The sequence below is a fragment of the Myotis yumanensis genome, unplaced genomic scaffold (assembly GCF_028538775.1).
Source record: "Myotis yumanensis isolate MYYU_CA2020_CCGP unplaced genomic scaffold, mMyoYum1.0.hap1 SCAF_4, whole genome shotgun sequence".
Taxonomy (NCBI): domain Eukaryota; kingdom Metazoa; phylum Chordata; class Mammalia; order Chiroptera; family Vespertilionidae; genus Myotis; species Myotis yumanensis.
In genome coordinates, this window is record NW_027223755.1 from 24,937,493 (window position 1) to 24,957,637 (window position 20,145).

Below are 20,145 nucleotides of genomic sequence, written 5' to 3' on the forward strand. Positions count from 1 at the left end.
AAATTAGTCCGGTTTCCATAAGGATGGAAACTTTTCCATGGAGCTTTTCATTTGGACCTCCTGATGTTTACACTACAACTTAATTCAACAAACATTTATTGAATGCACATGCACCTGGTGTGGTTTCAGAGGCTAATGGATGTGACTGTTCTGTCCAGGCCATGAATGCCACTACTTTCTTTAATTTTTTAAGGCATTTCTAGGACTATTTAAAACTACAACAGCAATTCATAGACTGAATAGACATTCATAGAATTTATAGACTTCATAGACTGAACAATATTGTGCCCCCACCTCAGAAAAACCTGGTCTTCTTCCCATTGCCCTCATGAATTCAGATTCTAATGCATAACACTCTTCCACAATTTGGAACATGGGTAGCTCCATGTTCTCTGGTTTTGCATGGGAATAAATGCATTCTGAATGAATAGTGCTACTTACTATAACTTAAAGTTTTTCCCACAAGGAATTCCTATTGATCTTTCATATGACCTCCTGAACACATTTTGCTATGATTTTTCTCTCCATGTTTACATCTCATGCTTTTTATTAGTAATTTACTTGGAGAGTGTTTATTAGGCAGGAAATAACAATCTTTTTAAATAATAGGGTTTGAAATATCATCTCTGAAATTATCAGGATGAATGATAATTAAAGATTAAGAAGAACTCACTTTTGTGCATTAATGCCATCAATTGCTTGAATCATCCTTTCATTCAATTCTTCTTCAAATCGTTTCTTTTGTGACTTGGTTCTACATGAAAAAGGAAATGCAATGGGTAAGAATCTTATTACTAAACTAAACATTAACCCAATTTTTCTATGATGCCAAAACCTGTTTAATTCTCTTAAACAAGTAAAAAGAATGAATCCATGAATAGCCTTTTCTTTATTAACAGCAGCCACTCTATGAATCGACAGAACTGACTTGAGTTTTTGGTGCAGTAAAATGTGGCCTTACTTCACTTAGAGTGAAATTTTTCTTGGTAATCAAAAGCAACACTGAAGGATAGGTGCTTGGTGTTGGAGATGAAAGAACTTTTTGTCCTACAAGACACATTAGCCCTTGACTGGTTGCCTTTATAAACTTTAGTTTATGACAGAACACACTGGCTTGGAAATTCCCCTGCAAAAATTCAGTTTAGTTGACAAAATAGTTATTCCTTGTTCATGTTTTCGTTGGTCTGTTTTCAAGAATTTGAAGAACTACAGTCTTTTTTAGGCATATCAAAGCTTATTTGTATGTATTTAAATGTCCCTCAGTGTTTGAAAGCGCAATTCACAGAAAACCTCACTTATATTTGCAGACCACTCACTTGGTGGTGGAAGCAAATAACCTTCAGCTGTAATATGCTTTGTAAATAAATTAAGCCAAAATCATAGTGAGTTTCACAAGGTTAATTTGACAATTAGCATGAGAAAACCAAAACAATAAATGTTTTAAAAAGTTAAGCACCTGCAAAGAACGAAAACACAGGCTGGCCCTCGCCAACTGGCCTGCACCAGCCTGTGCCTAAGTCTAGGTGTGACAGGTCCCTGAGTGGGATGTGCAGTGAGCACATGGCTTCTCTGTGTTCCGGTTGGTTAAATTACCGATTGAATAGACTTTCTATTCTGTAATAAAAATAACACTTTTATGAGTTCAGAACTGCCTCTAGATATAGACAAGAAAAGCCAATCAATATGCAATGTCAGAGTTATCTGTAATTAATCTCATGGAATCATCATTAATGAGATGATGAGCATTGCAATTCCATCAGCATCTGTGGATTTGTGTCTTCAAGTCCTGTCTTCTTTAAACAGGCCAAGGACAGTCTTGGTTCAAAACCAGAATAATATTAAGTGACCCAGATGCAGATACAGAGTCAAGAGGTATTGACATGTCATATTCCAAACTGCTTGAAGAAGACAAATTATTTATCTTTTCTTTTTTTTTAAAGCCAGGAACTTAGCAATCATCTAGTCTGGCTAATTCTCATTTACAGGGAGGAGCTATCTTCACTTTAGACTTTTCGTTTTGTTTTTAATCAGCCCTTCACTGGACTTGAGCTTCTTGACTTCAATTTGGTGGCTTTCTTTTTCTCAAAATCTCTCTAAATCTAAGAAGAAACAGTTGTAGGTCCTTGAATTCACAGAAAAACAAAACCCTTCAATGTTATGCCTGTGGCTAACAATGGCATTGCCTTCGTGAATCTGTTTTGGGATTAGCTTGGGCAATGCCTGTACAGCGGTCAATGCAGTAAGCATGGCACATGCAGTGGTCAATAAATGCATATGATTTTTCACCTTTGTATTCACTAATTATCTGGACAAAAATTATTAACCCACAGACAGTGTTCTTGTTTCTGTAATTTGGTGACTTCTGCTAGGGAAATAATAATACCGCTAGGTCTCATAATCTACCCACCAGGAGTTCTTAACTTGCCAACCAGGGCTTTGTTCCTTTGACTTTCAGCATTTCTGATCTTCCAGTCCTTGCTTCTGCCTCTGGTCCTTACCGATGGCCTCCCCATTGCTCACTGTCCCCAACCCCTCTTTCTTTCCAATTTCTCTCCATTTTTTCTCCCGAGCTCCTTCTCTAACCTGTCCCACGCTCACACTAGGGCTTTTATATCTAAGGAGACATGGAGGAGGTTGTGTGTTAGCTCAGATGATGCCTCAATAGCATGTGACATTGCCTCATGGCCAGGCTGTAGGCTCAGAGAGGTTTTATGATGTTGGCCATGTGACAAAGTCAGGGTGTTCGAGGGAAGCCCAGGTAAGGCTGGTTTGAAAGTCTATCTCCATGAGGCCCTTAGGGTCACCAGAGATCACCCACCACAGAGGCAAGGGGAACAGACATGGAGGGGACCCTTGAGAAGGCAGACAGGACAGGAGAGCAGTGAGGAGCACAGGCTTTGGCACCACAGAGTCAGGACACACATCCTGGCCTCACCTCTGCCAGCTGCCTGACTCTGGGCATTCGCTTAACCCCCTGCATCTCAGTGTCTTCCCTTCTTAAAGGATAATGGCCATAGGGTCTGTCTTGGAAGAATACTAAGGACGAAATCAGATTTTCCACATGCTTAGTCCAGATACAAATGATAGCTTTTGATCACTGTCTTCCAGATAGCACTCATCCCAGAAGATACTGCCCACATAACCCTGGTGGTCCACTAGGCATTTCCTGCTGTCATTTCTGAAAACAGGTTCTTGCAGCACAATTTTAGGGAGGGGCAGATAGACAACAGAAGAGACATCGAGAATAAAGTGAAAGGATGGTCACAAAATTTCTGTGCACAGTTGCTTGCAGGCCTGCTAGTGCCTGCGTGGCCGGAAGAGTCACACACTCTCAAGGTATGCTATGGGGTCCATGATATTCCTTAAATTGGCTGGGGTTCTCTTTAATGTGGCACTTGTCACTTCAAACATAACGCCTCAAAGGCCCAAGAACCCAATTATCCCTGTAACAGAGGGCTATGGGTGTTCTATCTCAATGTTAAAATTTCAAATTTTACACAAAATATAAAGTAGAGCTCATTACAACAAAGTCACCTAGAGGGATTCTGGGGTGATGTGCACTCCTTGCCATGCTTTGCAGGGAATGATCTACCTAATTGTGTTTACTTTTTACTTGGATACAATGTGTTTTCTGTAAGAATAAACCCACTTCTTTGTGGGGAAAAAAAAGACTGGCTTGAGTTTTGGGCCTTCCATGAATTATCCTACTTACTTCAATAAGAAATACTTCATCCCCAAATCAATACTACAGTATAATTCCAACTCCCAAAGCTAGAGGAACGTGGAAATAAAAGATATTAGTGCCTGTAGTTCTACCATGGGTGGTGACTGGGGCCTGGAGACATGTGTGGGAAGTTTTTTTTTTTCTTTTTAGAGAGGTTGGGCAGCCCTACTTTTTACCATAGAAAAGCTAGACTTCTTTTGCTTTTATCTCTAAGATTCAAAACAGAAAAATGTAATTTTAAGGACCATACTCATTTTAAGAAAATTCCATTTTTTGCTACATATTAATATCAGGAAGAATCATTTTAAGAAAATAATTTCAAGTTCTACAGTGATTACCAGGTGGTGTTTTCTTTTTCCCCCTCTCTTAATTCTAATAACATGATACTAATAATCCTATTTTTAGAAGCTTGAGAGCAATTTAATTGGGCTCTTCACAAGTAGCTGCTATTTTAGAAGAAGTAGCCTTCAAAATTACTATAATTGATGACAATTACTTTCAGAAATAAATAAAAAGTGAGCTTTTAAAAATTAGAAAATGGAACATATACCATACCTTAAGGTGCGATTTTGAAAATTGTGCTGGCCCATTGGTACATCCTATAAAAAAAAGATATTAGTTGCCAAAAATATACTTTTAAAATAGCATTGCGATGATAACTATGTAAAACATATTTCTTCTTTTATCATGAGAAATTTCAGTTAGGTAACATATAATTACCCATGTGGAACAAAGACTTAACTATAAATGTAAAGCAAGATTAAAAACTCAGTTTATATTTAAAATGTTGGTGTCGTCTATAAACTGTGGATGTCAAAAGTATCAGACTGGTTGTCGGGATTTTTAACATTTACATCTTAATATTCAACGATATGATTTCAAACAATGGCCTACAGAAAAATCATTATTAGAGTTATGTAAACAGCTTACAATCATTTGAAATTGTCGTTTGGCATCAGAAAAATATTTAAAAGTGCTTTACAACAGAAACATAACCACAAAGTCTATTGTCAATCCTTATCATTAAACTGTGAAGAAATGGTGCCATTGGTTAAGAATGTGTATTGGGGGGACCACTTTGTAAAGTATATGACTGTCTAACCACTATGCTGTATACCTGAAACTAATACAGGATCTTATTGAATGTAAACTGTAATTGAAAAATAAAGATTTGACGTATGAGTGCCTGGAGTTCCTGAAAACAGAATGAGAGGAAGACACCAGTCAGGGTTTATCAATGGGACACCCCCTGTTAATGTTCAATAGTAGACCTAAAAAACCACAAGATTCATCGTCATACAGTTATAGTGGAAATTAAAATCAAAACAAAATGGTTCTAAAGAAACTTCTCTTTGCTGATTTATTTCCAAGGTTAGTGTAAGAAATGTGTTAAGGGAATACATTTACCTAGGAAAAGGTAAAGCATTAAAAAAAACACAAAACTAAACTCCAAGTTTTCTTATGTAAAGTAAAATAACACATCATTCACCAGCTCTATAAATGTTGAACCAAGAATCAATGGAGGTCTGCATAGGGGATTGGATAAGAGAATTAACTTCTGGCAATGACAACTGTTCAATCCTGGGATGTATTAATAAGAATGATTATTAATCATTTCTGAAAGTGAGTAGGAACACAGCTAAGTAACCATCATATGGGCTTCATGTGTTAAACAAAGCCTTGGAATTTTCTTAAGATATCCTATCTTGCTGCTAAAGCAGCCCCTAGGCTCTGTATCTGTGACTAGTGAAACCAGCCAGTGAAGAAAATTGAGTTTGTTCAAGAGGTCCCTCTGATTTCATAAACAACTTCCGGAAACTTAAAGCACTAGACCTTGCAACATTCCCTTGAAGGAGGCATCTTCATTAACATAACAGATTAAAGTCAGGTGAAATATTTCCTGTGGTCCCATGAGATAATGAGGGAGACAGGCACTGTTGAGTCCTGGGACAATAAGACTGATGAGAAATAAACAACCATAACAATATCAATAACACCTGGACAATAATGTTTTCACAGGTATACATAAGAAACAGCACAGAAAATCATGTTCTAATATTTATACATGGTTCTAATTTCTTGAAAACCAACCAACCAACCAACTTCTGATGAACAACAAACACAATGAGAAATATGGTTATTAGCCATTAGCATTAATAATAGATGTAGCATTGAGATAAAATTATCCAAATTATTATTTTTCATTAGAGTGATAAAAGCATCGACTCTCACTGACAACTTGATACTAGCATCTTAGGATGCTTTTCCTCTAACAGCTCTGAATGCTAAAAGGTCCCAGATGCTCCAGGCCCTCCTCTTTTGATCTCTTCTCTTCTTGATAATTCCATCCAGCTCCATGGCTTTAAATACCATCTAAAACCTGACCCCTCTCACATTCACATCTCCAGCGTGGGGCTCTTCCCTGAGTTCTAGACTTGCACATCCAGCTGCCAACTTCCTAGCTGCACTTAGATTCTAAAAGGCACATTGATTTGAAGATGTCCATTAGCAAAGTTTTGGTTTTTCCATTTTAAATCTTTTGATTTCCCTATAGCATTTGTCATCTCAGTTAATGTCATCATCATTCTTCCAGCTGTGCTGCTAAAAGAAGTGTGAATTCATCTTTGATCCTCGTTTTCACACATATCCACTCCACCACAGTCTGATTTGCTCTACATTCAAAGTAGACCCTCAATTTGCTTCTCACTGTATACACTACTAAAATATTAGCATAAGTGAGCATAATTCTCACTTGGTCCCCTGCACTCTTGCTCCGTTATTGCAAAGCACATTCTACCATGCCCGTTCCTTACTTAAGATCCTCTAGTGACCTCCCACTATACTTACTAGTAGAGTGAATTAAACACAGTTACCTTAGTGCATCTCAGCCTGATTGTTTGCTCATTGTTGATGACACTACAGCCACACAGGATCCTCTCTGACCACATTCATTTCCATCTTAGAACCACTGAATTTATTGTTCTGCCACCTCCTTTCCTAATTTCCTCCTCTCCTTCTCTGAGACGTCCCCAGCCATCCTACCGAGAGTAATCACCCATGCACTCTCATGAACATCACTCCATTTTATCTTTATCATGGCCTTCTGCAGCTCCTAAGATGATCATGTTTCTTTGTTTCCTACTTATATTCTCTCTCTTCCCAATAGAATACAAATTCCTCTAGGACTTGTGCTGGTGGTCTCCTTTACTGATGGTCTGGTAGGTCATGGTCTTCTGTCAAGCCATATTCATTTTTTAGTTTGAAAAAGAACAAGGGAAGTTGAGAGGAGAAACATAACTAAGTCAAACAAGAATGTTGAACCATACCTGTAGTGCCTGTAGTACCTGCAGGGCCAGTTTGCATTGTTCTTCCATTGTCTTTGGAAGATAAATGTTGGTGTGTCGTGACATGCTGGGAGGTTTGGGACACAGGAAGACTGGAAATGCCCACTTTCACCTGACAACCTGGTATGTTTCTTCTCAGAAGTAATGGAAAATACATAACATTCCATTTCCTTTATTTACCCCAACTCCATCGCTATTAGAGTTAATTTTACTCAGAGATCATGTTAAAATCTAATGATACCATTGAGATTAGTCTAAGTGCTTAATTATATTTATTTCTCTCTCCTCTATGGTTCTTTCTATTTTCTATCTGCATTGCAGCCATCTTATTGAAAATGTCCCTGTTGTAAAGAACCTTGAGACTTTATTCTCTGATGGAAGTTGGAGTGATATAAACAAGGAACTACAACAATAGAATGTACATTGCTGCCGCCACAGCCTGAATATTTGGGTGATGAAAAGACCATCTTAATAATGCTGCTCAAACTCCAAGGACATTATGCCTCCACTTGTTCTTTTATTAAGATGCTCAGGTTTTCTACTGAATGATGGCAAAAACAAAGCACAAAACACAAACCTGGATTTTCAAAAAAGTTCAACTGTATTCAGTTGCTACAGTCAGTTGTCAATAATGCAGTCTTAGGGTTATAAAGTTCTGATGCAAAATCGCTCTGGGTTAAAAGCCCTAGCAATGTGGGGTTGGCACTCATTCATATCCTAATAGCTATTTTTTAAGGGGCCTCTCCAAGAAGTCAGAGATGGTAAACTTGCTTCATTTTAAGTTATTTTGGCAGGCGATGCCTTTTGGTTTGGGGAACAAGCCTTCATTTAGCGCTAAGATGCTTTGGAACGTGGAGGACATACCGTGGTGCTGATCTTGCCGTTCTCTGTGGTCATGCTGTCTCTGTGGTGCAGGTGTGCAAAGGGCTTGGCCGCCCCCCAGGACTCCAGGTACCGGGTCATGCGCACAGAGGCCCTCATCTTGGCTCCATCGAGGGTGTGACGAGTTCTGAAGAGGTGCTGGGGACTCCGTCGTTCTCCCTTGGGGTGAGGAACTAATCATTACACTTGGCATGGGAAAGCTGCACAACCTCTCCTTCCTGCTCCACCCCATCAGGAAGTTTCCCTTGACTAAGCATCTTCCTCTAACATCACCCCTTCACCTCTATGGCTTCTGCCCTCACTCCTTCTGTGCTACTGGCAGGCAGTGTTATAAGCTGTTTGAGCTGAGTCATTTTTTTTCCCCAGGCAGCAAAAGTTACCTGTAATTTAAACTTAGGAAAAATAGTCATTTTAATAAACATTTTTTATAAAGTAAATTTTTAAACAGATATGCTGATCTGTTCTAACTTTTTCTTGATGGTGAGTTTCACTAAAGTGCCGGGAATAGAGATTGAAGCTATTTTCTAATGCTAAATGGTCTTACCTACCCATGATTTGGTGTTCTTTGCCTGAACACAATGTTTTCATGTTCTATTTTTTGCCTTTTCCTTATGGTACCCCATCCGCCCCCCATCATCCCACAGTTTTTCCTGCTTGTCACAGTGAACTAAAGTTTGCCACCAAAGGTAAACCTAGGGTCTGAAGGAGACCACCATGAGTAGATATCCACACATCCACACACTTGATCCTGTTGACTTTATGATACTGGTTTTGACAGTTTAGGAGTGTTTCTTGCTTATATTTGCACCATTTAAAGCTGTGTGATTTAGGATAAGTTACATAAACACTCAGAGTCTTGGAATCTGAATCTTTAAATAGCAATAACACTCATTTGTCAGGAGTTGAGAGGCTAAAGGACATGAGGACTCTAAGGCCCTCATTCTGGAGGACATGTGGCGTGAACAGAGGAGTCGGGTCCCAGCCTTCTGGATGGGTGGGAAGGTCTTCCAGTAACAGAGGGTGGTACTGTATGAAAGTTAAACGTGTCTGTATACCCCTGTCCTCACACAAATATATATGTGATACTTTATTGTTAATATTTTAGAAATTCCTTCTTTTCCCTTTTCTTATATGTTTATCCTATTTCATCTCATTAGATTTTTTTATCATCTGAGGTCCTTAGCAAAATATTTCTCTTTAATTTCCCATCTGTCAGGCTGCTCCCAGAAGCACCACAAATTAACATATACATTGACTAACAATACAACCCTGTCACAGAGAGCAATTAGTTCAATTGTTTCTTTAATAAATACATTTAAATGCATTATTTTAAAACACGTTCGTTCCATAATTAAAATGCCATATGCATTTAAAGCTATTTTAGAGGCAAAGACTTACTTAACTGAAACACGTACTTATACAAGTAATTTGCTCCTCTGCCTTTTAATCACAGAAGTCATAGGCCAATTACAGTATAGACTCTTTACAATACTGACCTTGGGGTTGATTACAAAGTAGGTTTTCACCAGGTGCTGCTTTAAATATGGGTCCCTGATGTCACCGTCCCCTTCCTCCACTTTGTAAGCTCCATTCAGATGCTCCAGGGTGACAGAAGAAATATGGACACGTCTGAAAAATTCCATTTAAAACCACAGTCAAGATAGATAAGGAGGGAGATTATTTCTGTGACTTCAGAAATGAAGGGAAGGCTGTATGTTCTTGGGAAAATGGACTGTGATAAGGCTGACAGCCTATTAACCAGGGCTTTAGAAAGATGCTTCTGGAGGTCAGGAGCTACTCCTACTTGGCGGTCTCTGCACTCACAGAACTTTGTCTGGTGGGTGTGGTGAATAACAGCAAAGAAAGCTGTAGCATAAAGAATTTTTGGATATAAGGATATTTTCTGAAATGCCTGCCAGAGGCATTTTAGAAAGCATGCTGATCTGTATACAAATAGGAGTTTTCTTTCTCAAAGTTTGCTCTCATTTTTCTCTAAATTAAAGTATTTGCATTGCAAACCTCTTGTCTGAAATATGCTCTAACCAGAGACGGATGCCACAGTTTTCTCATTTTAATAGTACTGGTTTCAGAGGTCACCAATAATAGAGAAATGCCATGTCTGCACTGCAGTATAAAACATCTTCAACTTACGTCCCTATTCATACATTTGCAAATAAGCAAAAGTCTATAATTAGAATCTGATATCCACAGTCCTTAACCATGGGTCACGGGGGCGGGGCGGGGGGGGGGGGGTGGTGGAATTGGGACTTGACAGGTCATGTTTATCTGATTAATGTAAGAGGTTGTAGGACATAAATACCATAGAAATCATCCAACACTGAGAAGTAAGTTATTAACCTTCTGACCTATCATTTCTAACCATGCAGCCAACTTAAAGAGAGAAATCCAACGGCAGGCCATACCCTGGGACCCCTCCAGCTTCCATGTGATTGGCCAAGGTAACGTCATGTGACCACACATCGTACTGCCACTTCTGCAGGCCAATCACTCCGCAAAGGACATTCCCGGAGTGCACTCCCACGCGCATGTTGATATCAACGCCAGTAGCATCTCTCACTTTCCTAAAAAGAAGGAAACTTACATCACCGTCCAGGAACAGCCTCCCCTTCCTTTAACTCTTGGCCAATTTTCAGGGCATGTTATTACTCAGAATTTCTCAGACTGTTGGAAATATTGTCACGAATTCTTCTGTAGCAGATTACTGCCTTGAGCCAGAAAATGGTTTTTCTTTCTGATTATCCTTCTTCACCCTCTTCCAACCCCTTCCCCCCCAACTTGCCCTCTGGTAATCATCATACTGTTGTCTGTGTCTATGAGGTTTTTATTTAATCCCTTCAACTTTGTCACCCAATCCCCCCAACGCTTTTCTTCTAACAGCTGTTAAAAATACCTTAGGACACTGTCTTCAACTCATTAACAGAGACAAATGAAAAATTTCCTTTAAGGGAAAATGCTTGGCAATGCTTATTTATTTCTGCCAGCTAAGTACATTAATCAATTAAAATGTTATTGTAAAAGAAGCATACAGGAAGGTATCCCTAGTTACCCGGAGAGAATCACCCCCAGAGGCTATGTGAAAAGAAACAATGATGTTGGTTGCAACACAGCAAAGAGGAAGGGTTACCAGGTGTGGCTGCAGTAAATGAAACTTAAATGGCTCAAAAAGACTAGGCATAGATGTCATGCTTAAATGGTAAAATGACACCATTGGTGTATGCTAAAAAAGATAAAAAGAAACAAACCTACAATGTAAAAATAAATGGCCTCCTAAAAAAAAAAATAGCAAGTTATTCCCTTCCCATCCTTTCTCTTCCTTTCTTTCCCTGCCCTTCCTCTCACTCTATCTTCTTTTATGGTACACCGCCCCCCACCAAAGACAACAAACAATGCAGGCCATCCAAATCCTTCATTCCTGCCCACAGGGAGAGCCAGAACATTTACATAATGTAGAAGATCTGCCCCTGACACTCTGCCCTCCATCAGCAAAGAGTGCTATGGCAGCCCAGGCCCCCTGTATGGTCCTCACCTCTGGGTCTTTGCTCATGATGATTCCTCTCTCTGCTCCCCACTCCCCTGAGGCTCCTTTCTCTGACAGGGTGTGTGTGTCACAGGGCCAGTTTGCATTGTTCTTCCATCTGTGGCTTAGGCATGACCTTCTCCTCATCCAGGAAGGCTTTCTGGTTGATATAGGAACCCTCCCTAGGTCCTCCAACCTCCCAGAGCTCAGCTAACACCCCCGTTTGTGTTCACATCTGCTCTCAGAGTGCCAGCCCCGGGAAGACACAGACCTTGTCCAAATGGTTTGTATACCCATGAGTGGGTTCAGGGCCTGGGGCAATGTAGACACTCAATACAAGATACAAGTTTATTACTTGACCTGGGTCATCTTGGAAGAATTTACTTTGTTTCATCTTTGGGAGATAAATAATTTGTTGTAAAACCCATAATTGTTCTTAAGATTTTACCTCGTGGAGAGAGAACAGTTCCAACCACGCGGCATTTCTGAACCGAAACATGGTCAGCAGAGAGCGAGGGGGGCATAAAAAGGGAAGGCGAGGCGCTCTACAATGGCCATTGTGACAGAATTGACTGGTTGATGATTTGACTCTTTAAAATAGTCTCCAAGTCCTATGTATCTTTTGTAGAAAAAATGAGTTGGTCAAAGGTTCAAATGAATTCACTGACCAAGTGTTTTAATGCATGCAGATGCAATCTATGCGATCTATAGAAAAATGTTGAAGCAATTGCTTAAAACTTGCAACAGCAGTAGACACATTTTCTAGTTTAAGAGGAACCTTAATGACTTACAACATCAGGATCCTGAATATCACTTCCTTGATTAAGAACAGTTTGCATTCTCATGACAGGAAAAAAAAAACCACCGCTCTCTAAGCCTTGGGAACATTCCAAAACTGCAGCTGAAGTGCTTCCGCCATGGGGCCTCGGCAAACCGGGGAGAGGAGCTGAGTAAGTGAGTGTGGATCCACACACGGAGGGGAAAACACAGGCAAACGTTCACAGACCCATGTTTCTGGTTCCTGTGACAAACCCTGAGATGATCTGGCAAAATTCCGATGCCAAGTGTGTGCTTTCTCCTCACCATCTTAAAAATTTAAAATTCCTTTATTCATCCTCACCTTATGCTTTAATAAATAGGAATGAAATGCTTGCCCTGGCATGTGAGAGAGAACAAAGAATTCCTGAAATTGGCTGTGATGCCCTTTATTGGGGGGTGTAACAAAACAACCTATTAAGGATCACTTTGTGAGCTGTATAAGGAGCCAAATAGGTGACATATAACTGAAACGACACAGAGCTGAGAATTGCTGACTAGCTGAAGTAGTTTTGGGCTGTGTTTGTATATTAATTGCTGCCTGGTGATAAAACTACTTTCTTTCTTACAATTTGTATGTAGCCATATTATCTGTCAGAAATCATGAGGGATCCTAAGAGTGCAGTTTCCCTAAGATCAGAGAAGATATTTAAATTTTTAAAAATCACTTTTGAAAAAACCCAGAGTTGTCCTTTTCCATAGATTTCTAACTCAGTTTTGCAAAAAATCTAAGACTAAAAATAATAATACAAAATACTCAGAGAAGTCATACTTTGGATCAAGTTACTCACATACCAGTAAATGGGTCTTTGCATGTTTATATTTATTTTATTTTTATTTATTTATTTATTATTTATTTATTTTTAATCTCTTTATTGATTAAGTTATTACATATGTGTCCTTTTCCCACATTACCGCCCCCCCCCATCCCTGCATGTTTACATTTAAATGTACAATAATGCATTTAATGCCAGTAGACTGATAAATACAGATAGTGGCATCTGAGAACTGCAGCTAAAATTATTAAACTGTTTAAAGAAGATCTTACTAAGCATTACACTTACTTTATGGCTTCACACATATCCAGTCCCATTTTCACACAATTTTTGGCATGGTTGGGGAGTGATATTGGGAGTCCAGACACACAGTAGTAGCAATCTCCCAAAATTTTTATTCTCATACATTCATTCTCCTGGAAGAAAAAAAATCACAGAATTTCAGTTGCATTAAAGCACTTATATGAGAATTTAAATTTGCAGAATATCATCAAGAGCTAATCCTACTGACAGAGTGAGTAGGATTCATGGGGAGAGAAATGAGAACAAGTTTGCCCATTTGCCAAAGTAGGAGAAGAAGGGAAAGGGAATGAAAGGGGAAACAGAGAATGTTCTGGAAATATTTCTACTTAATACCAGCAGAGGAATATACAGACAGGTCATTCTCCTTAGTGTAAACATCCCCAAACATTGATGCTAAAATGAAACATTCTATGCAGAATAGAATCTTCCAGGGCAGAAAACGATGACCAGAACGTCACTGGAATTAGAATCGATGTCATTCCCTACTATGCTCACAGTCTTTGTTTATATTAAAGGTTCTTACCTGCAAACATGTAGCTTCTGATATACATTTCCATCATATAATAAAGCACCATTCATTACTGTCAAGTAATTTAAAACAATTCTGCCCTGGCTGGGTAACTCAGTTGGTTAGAGCATTGTCCCAGTACGCTAAGGTTGCAGGTTAGATCCCGGGTCAGGGCATATACAAGGATCAACCAATGAATGCATAAATAAATAGGATAATAAATCTCTCTCTCTCCCAACTCTTTTCTTTCTCTCTAAAATCAACCAATAAAAAATAAATAAAACAATTCTGACAGATTCAACCAGTTAACTATAAAGTTAGACTAACTCATCATTTTTCTTGTCTGGGTTGTTTTTATAATATGGAGATCAACTTCATTCATATGCATCAATCTTACACTTACTTTTAATTTTTGCATCTAGCTTATAGACTCTTCACTAAAATAAAAAAGTCCAAAACCAAAACCAAACACATATTTTCTTTTCCTTCCTAACACCAACTCAGACTTATGTGTAAATTGAACACATTTGAAATAATAAAACGAATATAAAATTTTTTTTGTTCTGAAGCATATTATAGGTTTGTAGAAGATTTTTCATAATTCCTTCCTTGTCTGATGGAGAGTGGGTGTACTTTGATGCTTATCTACAGAACTATAGATGGTGTGCTAGTAATTCCTGATAACAGCATCCTAAGTAATAAAAAGGCAAACAAATATTTTTTGATAAGGCTACCCTCTCATATTTCCTGCATAGATATTCTCAATCTAGAATACAGAAATCTGAAATATTAAGCATAGTGAATTCTTGACACACTTATCGAAGATTAGTTGACCATATATGCCTGGGTTTATTTCTAAGCCCTCTATTCTATTTTATTGGCCTATATGTGTGTTTTTATGCCAGTATCACACTGTTTTGATTGCTTTAGCTTTGTAATATGTTTTGAAGTAAAAAAGTGTGCTGCCTTTAGCTCTGTTTTTCTATAGTTTATTATTATTATCGTTATCGATTTCAGAGAGAGGAAAGGAGAGAGAAAATGTTTTATCAATATTCCCACCACAAACTCTAACAGTTCCAATAAATAAGGTTTAATATGGTTTTAGATCACTTGTCACCATTCCTTCTCTATAAAACTTCTTATAAATGAACATATAAATAGCAACTACTGAACTTGTTTTTTTCTTGAATGGCACAAGGATCAATGAATAAAAGTGAGACAATAGTAAACAACGGGCGTAGGGAGAAGTTATGCATCCTACTTTAGAGGGTCTTTTAGGATGTTTCTTAACAATGAGAATACATGACAGTTACAACATGATAGTTATAACTGGATGAGAGGAAATCATGTTTCCAGCTCCTTGACATCAAAATGCCTAAAAAAGGACCTTCAAGTAGCATAGTGCACAGAGATATGCAACTTAAATCTCATAATTCAAAATGTATTTATTATATGTGTGCTGAATTATATATAAGTAGAAGTTTTAAAAATAGATGAAAATGTGTTAATTACATGCTATGGCATTTCTCACCCTTGAGTTAGGCTTGAGACTTATCAGGAGGGCTCAATGGCAAATAAATCCAACACATTTACAAACAACATTCCTAAAGGAGGCTTTCTGTAAAACAGCAAAAAGTTGATAAGGGGCCGGAGGGAAAGAAAGCCAAATTTTTATATATCTTCAAAGGGAAAGGGAATCACTAATACTTACCTTTGCAATTTGATCAAACTTCCCAAAAAGTTCGTTCAGCATGTGGACCAGTTCTCCTGGGGAGCAGTCACTGGCCAGCCGGGTGAACCCAACAATGTCAGCATAGAGGATACTGTGGGAATGAACAAAGGGGGCAGTGTTTGCAAGTTTATATTCATTAAGAAGGTAATGCTAGATTTTTCTATTCAAAGAGTATATACTCTTTTTTCATTTTTTATTTTCAGAAGAAAAATGTAATTTCCCTGGAAAGGGAATACAAAAACACTTTGCTAAACGTTCCCGGTACATTTTTATGTTAAATTTTTATAATTAAAATGAGAGAAAATAAGTCACATGATGCACTTTTCCTATTCTAGTCTATTCTTACTGATCACCTGTCTCTTTCAGGTTCAGCCCTTCTCTCCCTCTTGTTTATTTAGTAGTCATCCTGACAGTCCATTACACTGTCCTAATCCTGATATCAAATAGGTATGCTTCCATCTGTTACATAAATTTGTACTATAAGAATTCCTAAAAGTAGAAACAGTAAAATAATAAAAGCCAAAATCCTGTTTGTATTCATTTAAAAATTCCTGGAATAATAATCTTCTTAAAGAAAGTCTTCTTACCAAAAGATTCTGGATTACTTACTACCTGCGGGATGAAACAGTTAGGGTACATCTTCCTAAAGCTCAGAGTTTAGTTGGGTGGTGAATTAAACAAATAAAGATACCTAAAATGTCCAAATACAATGATAATAAGTTCTATAAAAGAAAACAACAGGCTGCTATAAGAAGGAATAGTGTGTGTGGTGTGTGTGTGTGGGGCTGGGGGGGTGGGGGGGTGGGGGGGGGAGGAGGAGGGGTTGGGCAGGAGGTGGGCATTAGATGGTGAGAGTCCAGGAAAGTCACTCTTAGGGAATGACAGTGCAGCCTCCCTTCATGCCAGTGGGACAAATCAAAGCAGGGGAAGATGTCTAACTCAGCTTTGGTTGTACAGAGTTGGATGGTGGTGTCTGCAGAACACCCAAGAGGAAGACGCCCATTAGGTAGATGAGTACGGAAAACTATGGTTGCGTTCTGTGTCTCAGCACCACGTGGATGGTAATTAAATCCTGGGAGAGAGCTGGAGAGAACACAAAGAGTGAGGGGAGAGCTCTGAAGACACTAATTTTACAGGAGAGTTAGATTTAGGGAAGAGAAAACCACCAAGGAAACTGTAGAAATAAAACAAAGGGGATAGGATGTCTGGAAAATGAGGGATGGGGGAATTCTGTGAGTTCAAGGGCAAGGGACAGGGACCACGAAACCTGAGCAATCATTGAGAGAAGGGTGTGGAAGTATGACAAACACAGATCTGGGACAAGACAGTTGGTGAATTTAGCAAGAATGCGTTCTGTGACATGGGGAGGTTAAAGGCAGAGAGTGTTGATTTGAGGAGAGTGAGGAAATAAAGATTAGTCAGAGAGAGTGGAAAAATCTCTAGAATCTGAGCTCTGAAAGGCAGAAAGGTCATTTCAGAGGAGGATGGTGGCATTGGGCTAGGAGCCATGTCTGTCTATTTTCAAAGGTCTGATGGGTTTGTGATGTTTCAGCACCAGTGAGAGGGTCTTGGAGGAAGACCAGGAAGATTCAGGAAGCAGCTGGTAGTTCTTACCTTTATGGCTATAAATTGTCCTTTCCTCCCCCTCCTTGCCATTTCCTTATCATCATTATTGTTGTTATTATCATTGTATAACAAAGAGCTAGTAATTATTATTAATGGAGAATAAATGTTTTGTTGAATGAATAGTCAAAGCAGTACTAAAAGCAAGTAACTGATCTCTTTGGTACTGTCTACAACCTAATAATCCTCATTAAAAGAAAACCCCAAAACACTCAGGTATTATCTGTGTGACCTGCTTCTTTGCTTGTACATGTTCTGTTGCAGGACGAAAAAGCCAGGTCTTCATATTTTTTTTTTTTAAAATTGCTATTTCATGCCATTTAAGGTTTTACATTTTTAAGTATTTAAGTTACTTTTGGATTCCAAATATATTTTATGAATTTAAATTTAATTCAATACTGCAGACATATTCCAGACAATGTGTGAGGGAAATTAAGGGGATTGAAGCTGCTTCCCCAACCCTTTGTCTTAGCCAGTGAGGCAGTCAGTTTCCAAGGTGGCCCCAGGGATCCTCACCTCCTGCTGCTCACACCTGACCTGTCCCCTCTCACACCAGGTGGGGTACCACAGAAATGACCAACAACTGCTGATCATCCGGCTAAAATGCTCCCAAATTCCCACCCATAGAAACTGGGGGGAGACAATATTTATTCTTGTTTTAAGTCACTACATTTTGGGGGTAATTCATTACACAGAAACTGATAATTCATAGCAGGAGAAACCTGAAGTTGGTGATTATCTTTAGTCATTTTTATAGGTCTGTGGTTCCTGCATTGTGTCATAACTACTTATAGATATTCTTGTGATCCTGGTTAGATATAGTTGCATGTATCTTCACATGTTTTGAATAACTGATATGTGACTTAAAAGTATTTTCTGAAATGGGAAGGGCATCGTTGACTCTCAGACAGTCAAGGTTGGAAGAGGTTCATTCTAGTATAATATACCTTGTCAGATACTGCAAATGTTTTTTTTCTTTAGTTATGTATGTAAAACACTTAAGAACCTGAAGATAGTATTTTAAATAATTTTACTCCTTAACATCTATAAATGTTCTTTAATTTTTAATCTATCTCCCCAAATGGTGGGACTTAAAAAAAAATCACTCCCGATTTTTCATTTATCCAAAGGTGCTTTCACGGTTCTTACTTAATATGCAACCATTTTTCAATTATCTCCTTCTCAATAAGCATTTCTATGTATATCACTAGCTCCATGCACCTTTTCTAAAATCTGTTGTCAAAGTGAGATTTGTTTCAGCAATGTATTTATTTTGCAATTAAATTTATTTCTTATTAATGAGTTTCAAAAATCCTTGACCAGAAGCAACCACACCAGAAGGCAGCATCATGCATTGGAAAGAGTCTGGATGTGGGGCAGAACAGGTTGATCCCAATTATCCCAATTCTAGTCAATGCTCAACAAATTTTGGTTGTTTGTAGTTGTTATGATTGAACTATTGAAGAGGGTGGTGGGTAACTCTGACAGCTTAAGTATTAACATCAAAACATAATGAATGAGGCCAAAGACATGGATGAGAACAAGCCGCCCCACAGGGTTTTCCTTCCTGACCCCAATCCCATCTGATTCCAGGGACTGTGATTCCAGGAATGGTTCCCAAGGAGATATGACTGCGACAGACTTTGAAAAGCAATAACTTTGACTATAATTAAGCTGCACATCAGTCTCCTGGGATGTTGGTCACTGATTGACCACATCCCGGAAACCCTACATTCCTGATGAACATCTAGATTCCCTAGAAAGTGCTGGCTTCTCTGAGGCCTGTCTGTCAAGCCCACTGTGAGAACTCGTTCTGGTGCTGAGAGCCCACCGACCCATCCTCCATTTCCCTGCAAGGCTGAGTGTCCTGGGCCTCGGGGAACATGAGATCAGACCATGGAGTTCCCAGAATGAGGACCACTGTCCACCTATCCCCCTGTTATGATGGTCAGCATAGAAATCAGGGCTAAGAGGGACAACACAATAAAGTAGAGGATCCTATTTTCTTAATGTGAAGGCTCCAAGAGGCAGCACAAGGGTGGGTGAAGGGGTAACTACTCTACGTGCCAAGGTTTAACGATTGCAAAGGAGACATGCTATTGCAAGACATGGGCTTCCAGTTAAAAATGTCGCTGCTGCAGCGACCAGGCTCCCCGGACTTGCTGAGAAAGAACAGAGCAGTTTACCTGACGTTGGTGTGGCGCTTGACGTACAGGTTGTGAAAGTTGTTTGTGTTTTCCATCTGGCCGGCTTTGGGGCCCTGCAGCCTCTGGATAATCTCAGCTTTCATTTCCATGGCTATGTGAGCTGGCAGCAGGGACAGTAGCAGCCGCTCCTGAAACAAGGTGTGGAAGGAAGGCCGAGAGTTCAAATAACGAAGGGAGCATCCAAGTAATATTCAAAAACATCACTGAGTTGTAGCGCAGCCAATTTGAGGACTATTTTCAACGAGTTAAAAATACAGATTCTAGGACTACATGTTGAAAAAAATCAAAATATTTATGGTCAGAGTGTGTTATTTTATTTATTGAGTTATAATCATGTGTTCTTCAGTGTGGAGAAAAAAAGGAAGGCAAAGTTATTTCCCCAAGGATATTATTTATCCACTTTGATTCTAATGTAGTAAAGCAGAAATAAGTTTAGAATGCCAGAAACCAGTGGTTTAAGATAGAAAACACTCATTTTTGCTGGCTTGCCCATATGAGAGATAAGGTACAAGCTTTATTGCACTTTAGAAAGTCAACCAATACTCCACATTTCCTAAATAAGATAAATATTTTCAACTATTTCATTTCCTCTATGATGAACATTCAATCTCCTTTAGTGATTTTGAACTATTATAAAGACAGACTATCAGGAATATTGGCTTCTGTAAAATGTCATCTATAAAAAACTACTG

General features: G+C 38.8%; 1 protein-coding gene across 2 annotated transcripts in view; it reads right to left on the minus strand.

Annotated features, from left to right (window-relative positions):
• Nucleotides 1-20,145, minus strand: part of ADCY2 (adenylate cyclase 2) — a 283,755-nt gene that overhangs the window by 75,512 nt on the left and 188,098 nt on the right. For both annotated transcript variants that reach the window (XM_070411956.1, XM_070411955.1), the window contains exons 5-12: nucleotides 19,433-19,581; nucleotides 15,603-15,714; nucleotides 13,369-13,496; nucleotides 10,374-10,532; nucleotides 9,447-9,579; nucleotides 7,933-8,109; nucleotides 4,280-4,323; nucleotides 674-754 (exon numbers count right to left, since the gene is read on the minus strand). In XM_070411956.1, the coding sequence (XP_070268057.1) occupies nucleotides 674-754; nucleotides 4,280-4,323; nucleotides 7,933-8,109; nucleotides 9,447-9,579; nucleotides 10,374-10,532; nucleotides 13,369-13,496; nucleotides 15,603-15,714; nucleotides 19,433-19,581 (983 nt within the window). The remainder of the gene's footprint in view (nucleotides 1-673; nucleotides 755-4,279; nucleotides 4,324-7,932; nucleotides 8,110-9,446; nucleotides 9,580-10,373; nucleotides 10,533-13,368; nucleotides 13,497-15,602; nucleotides 15,715-19,432; nucleotides 19,582-20,145) is intronic.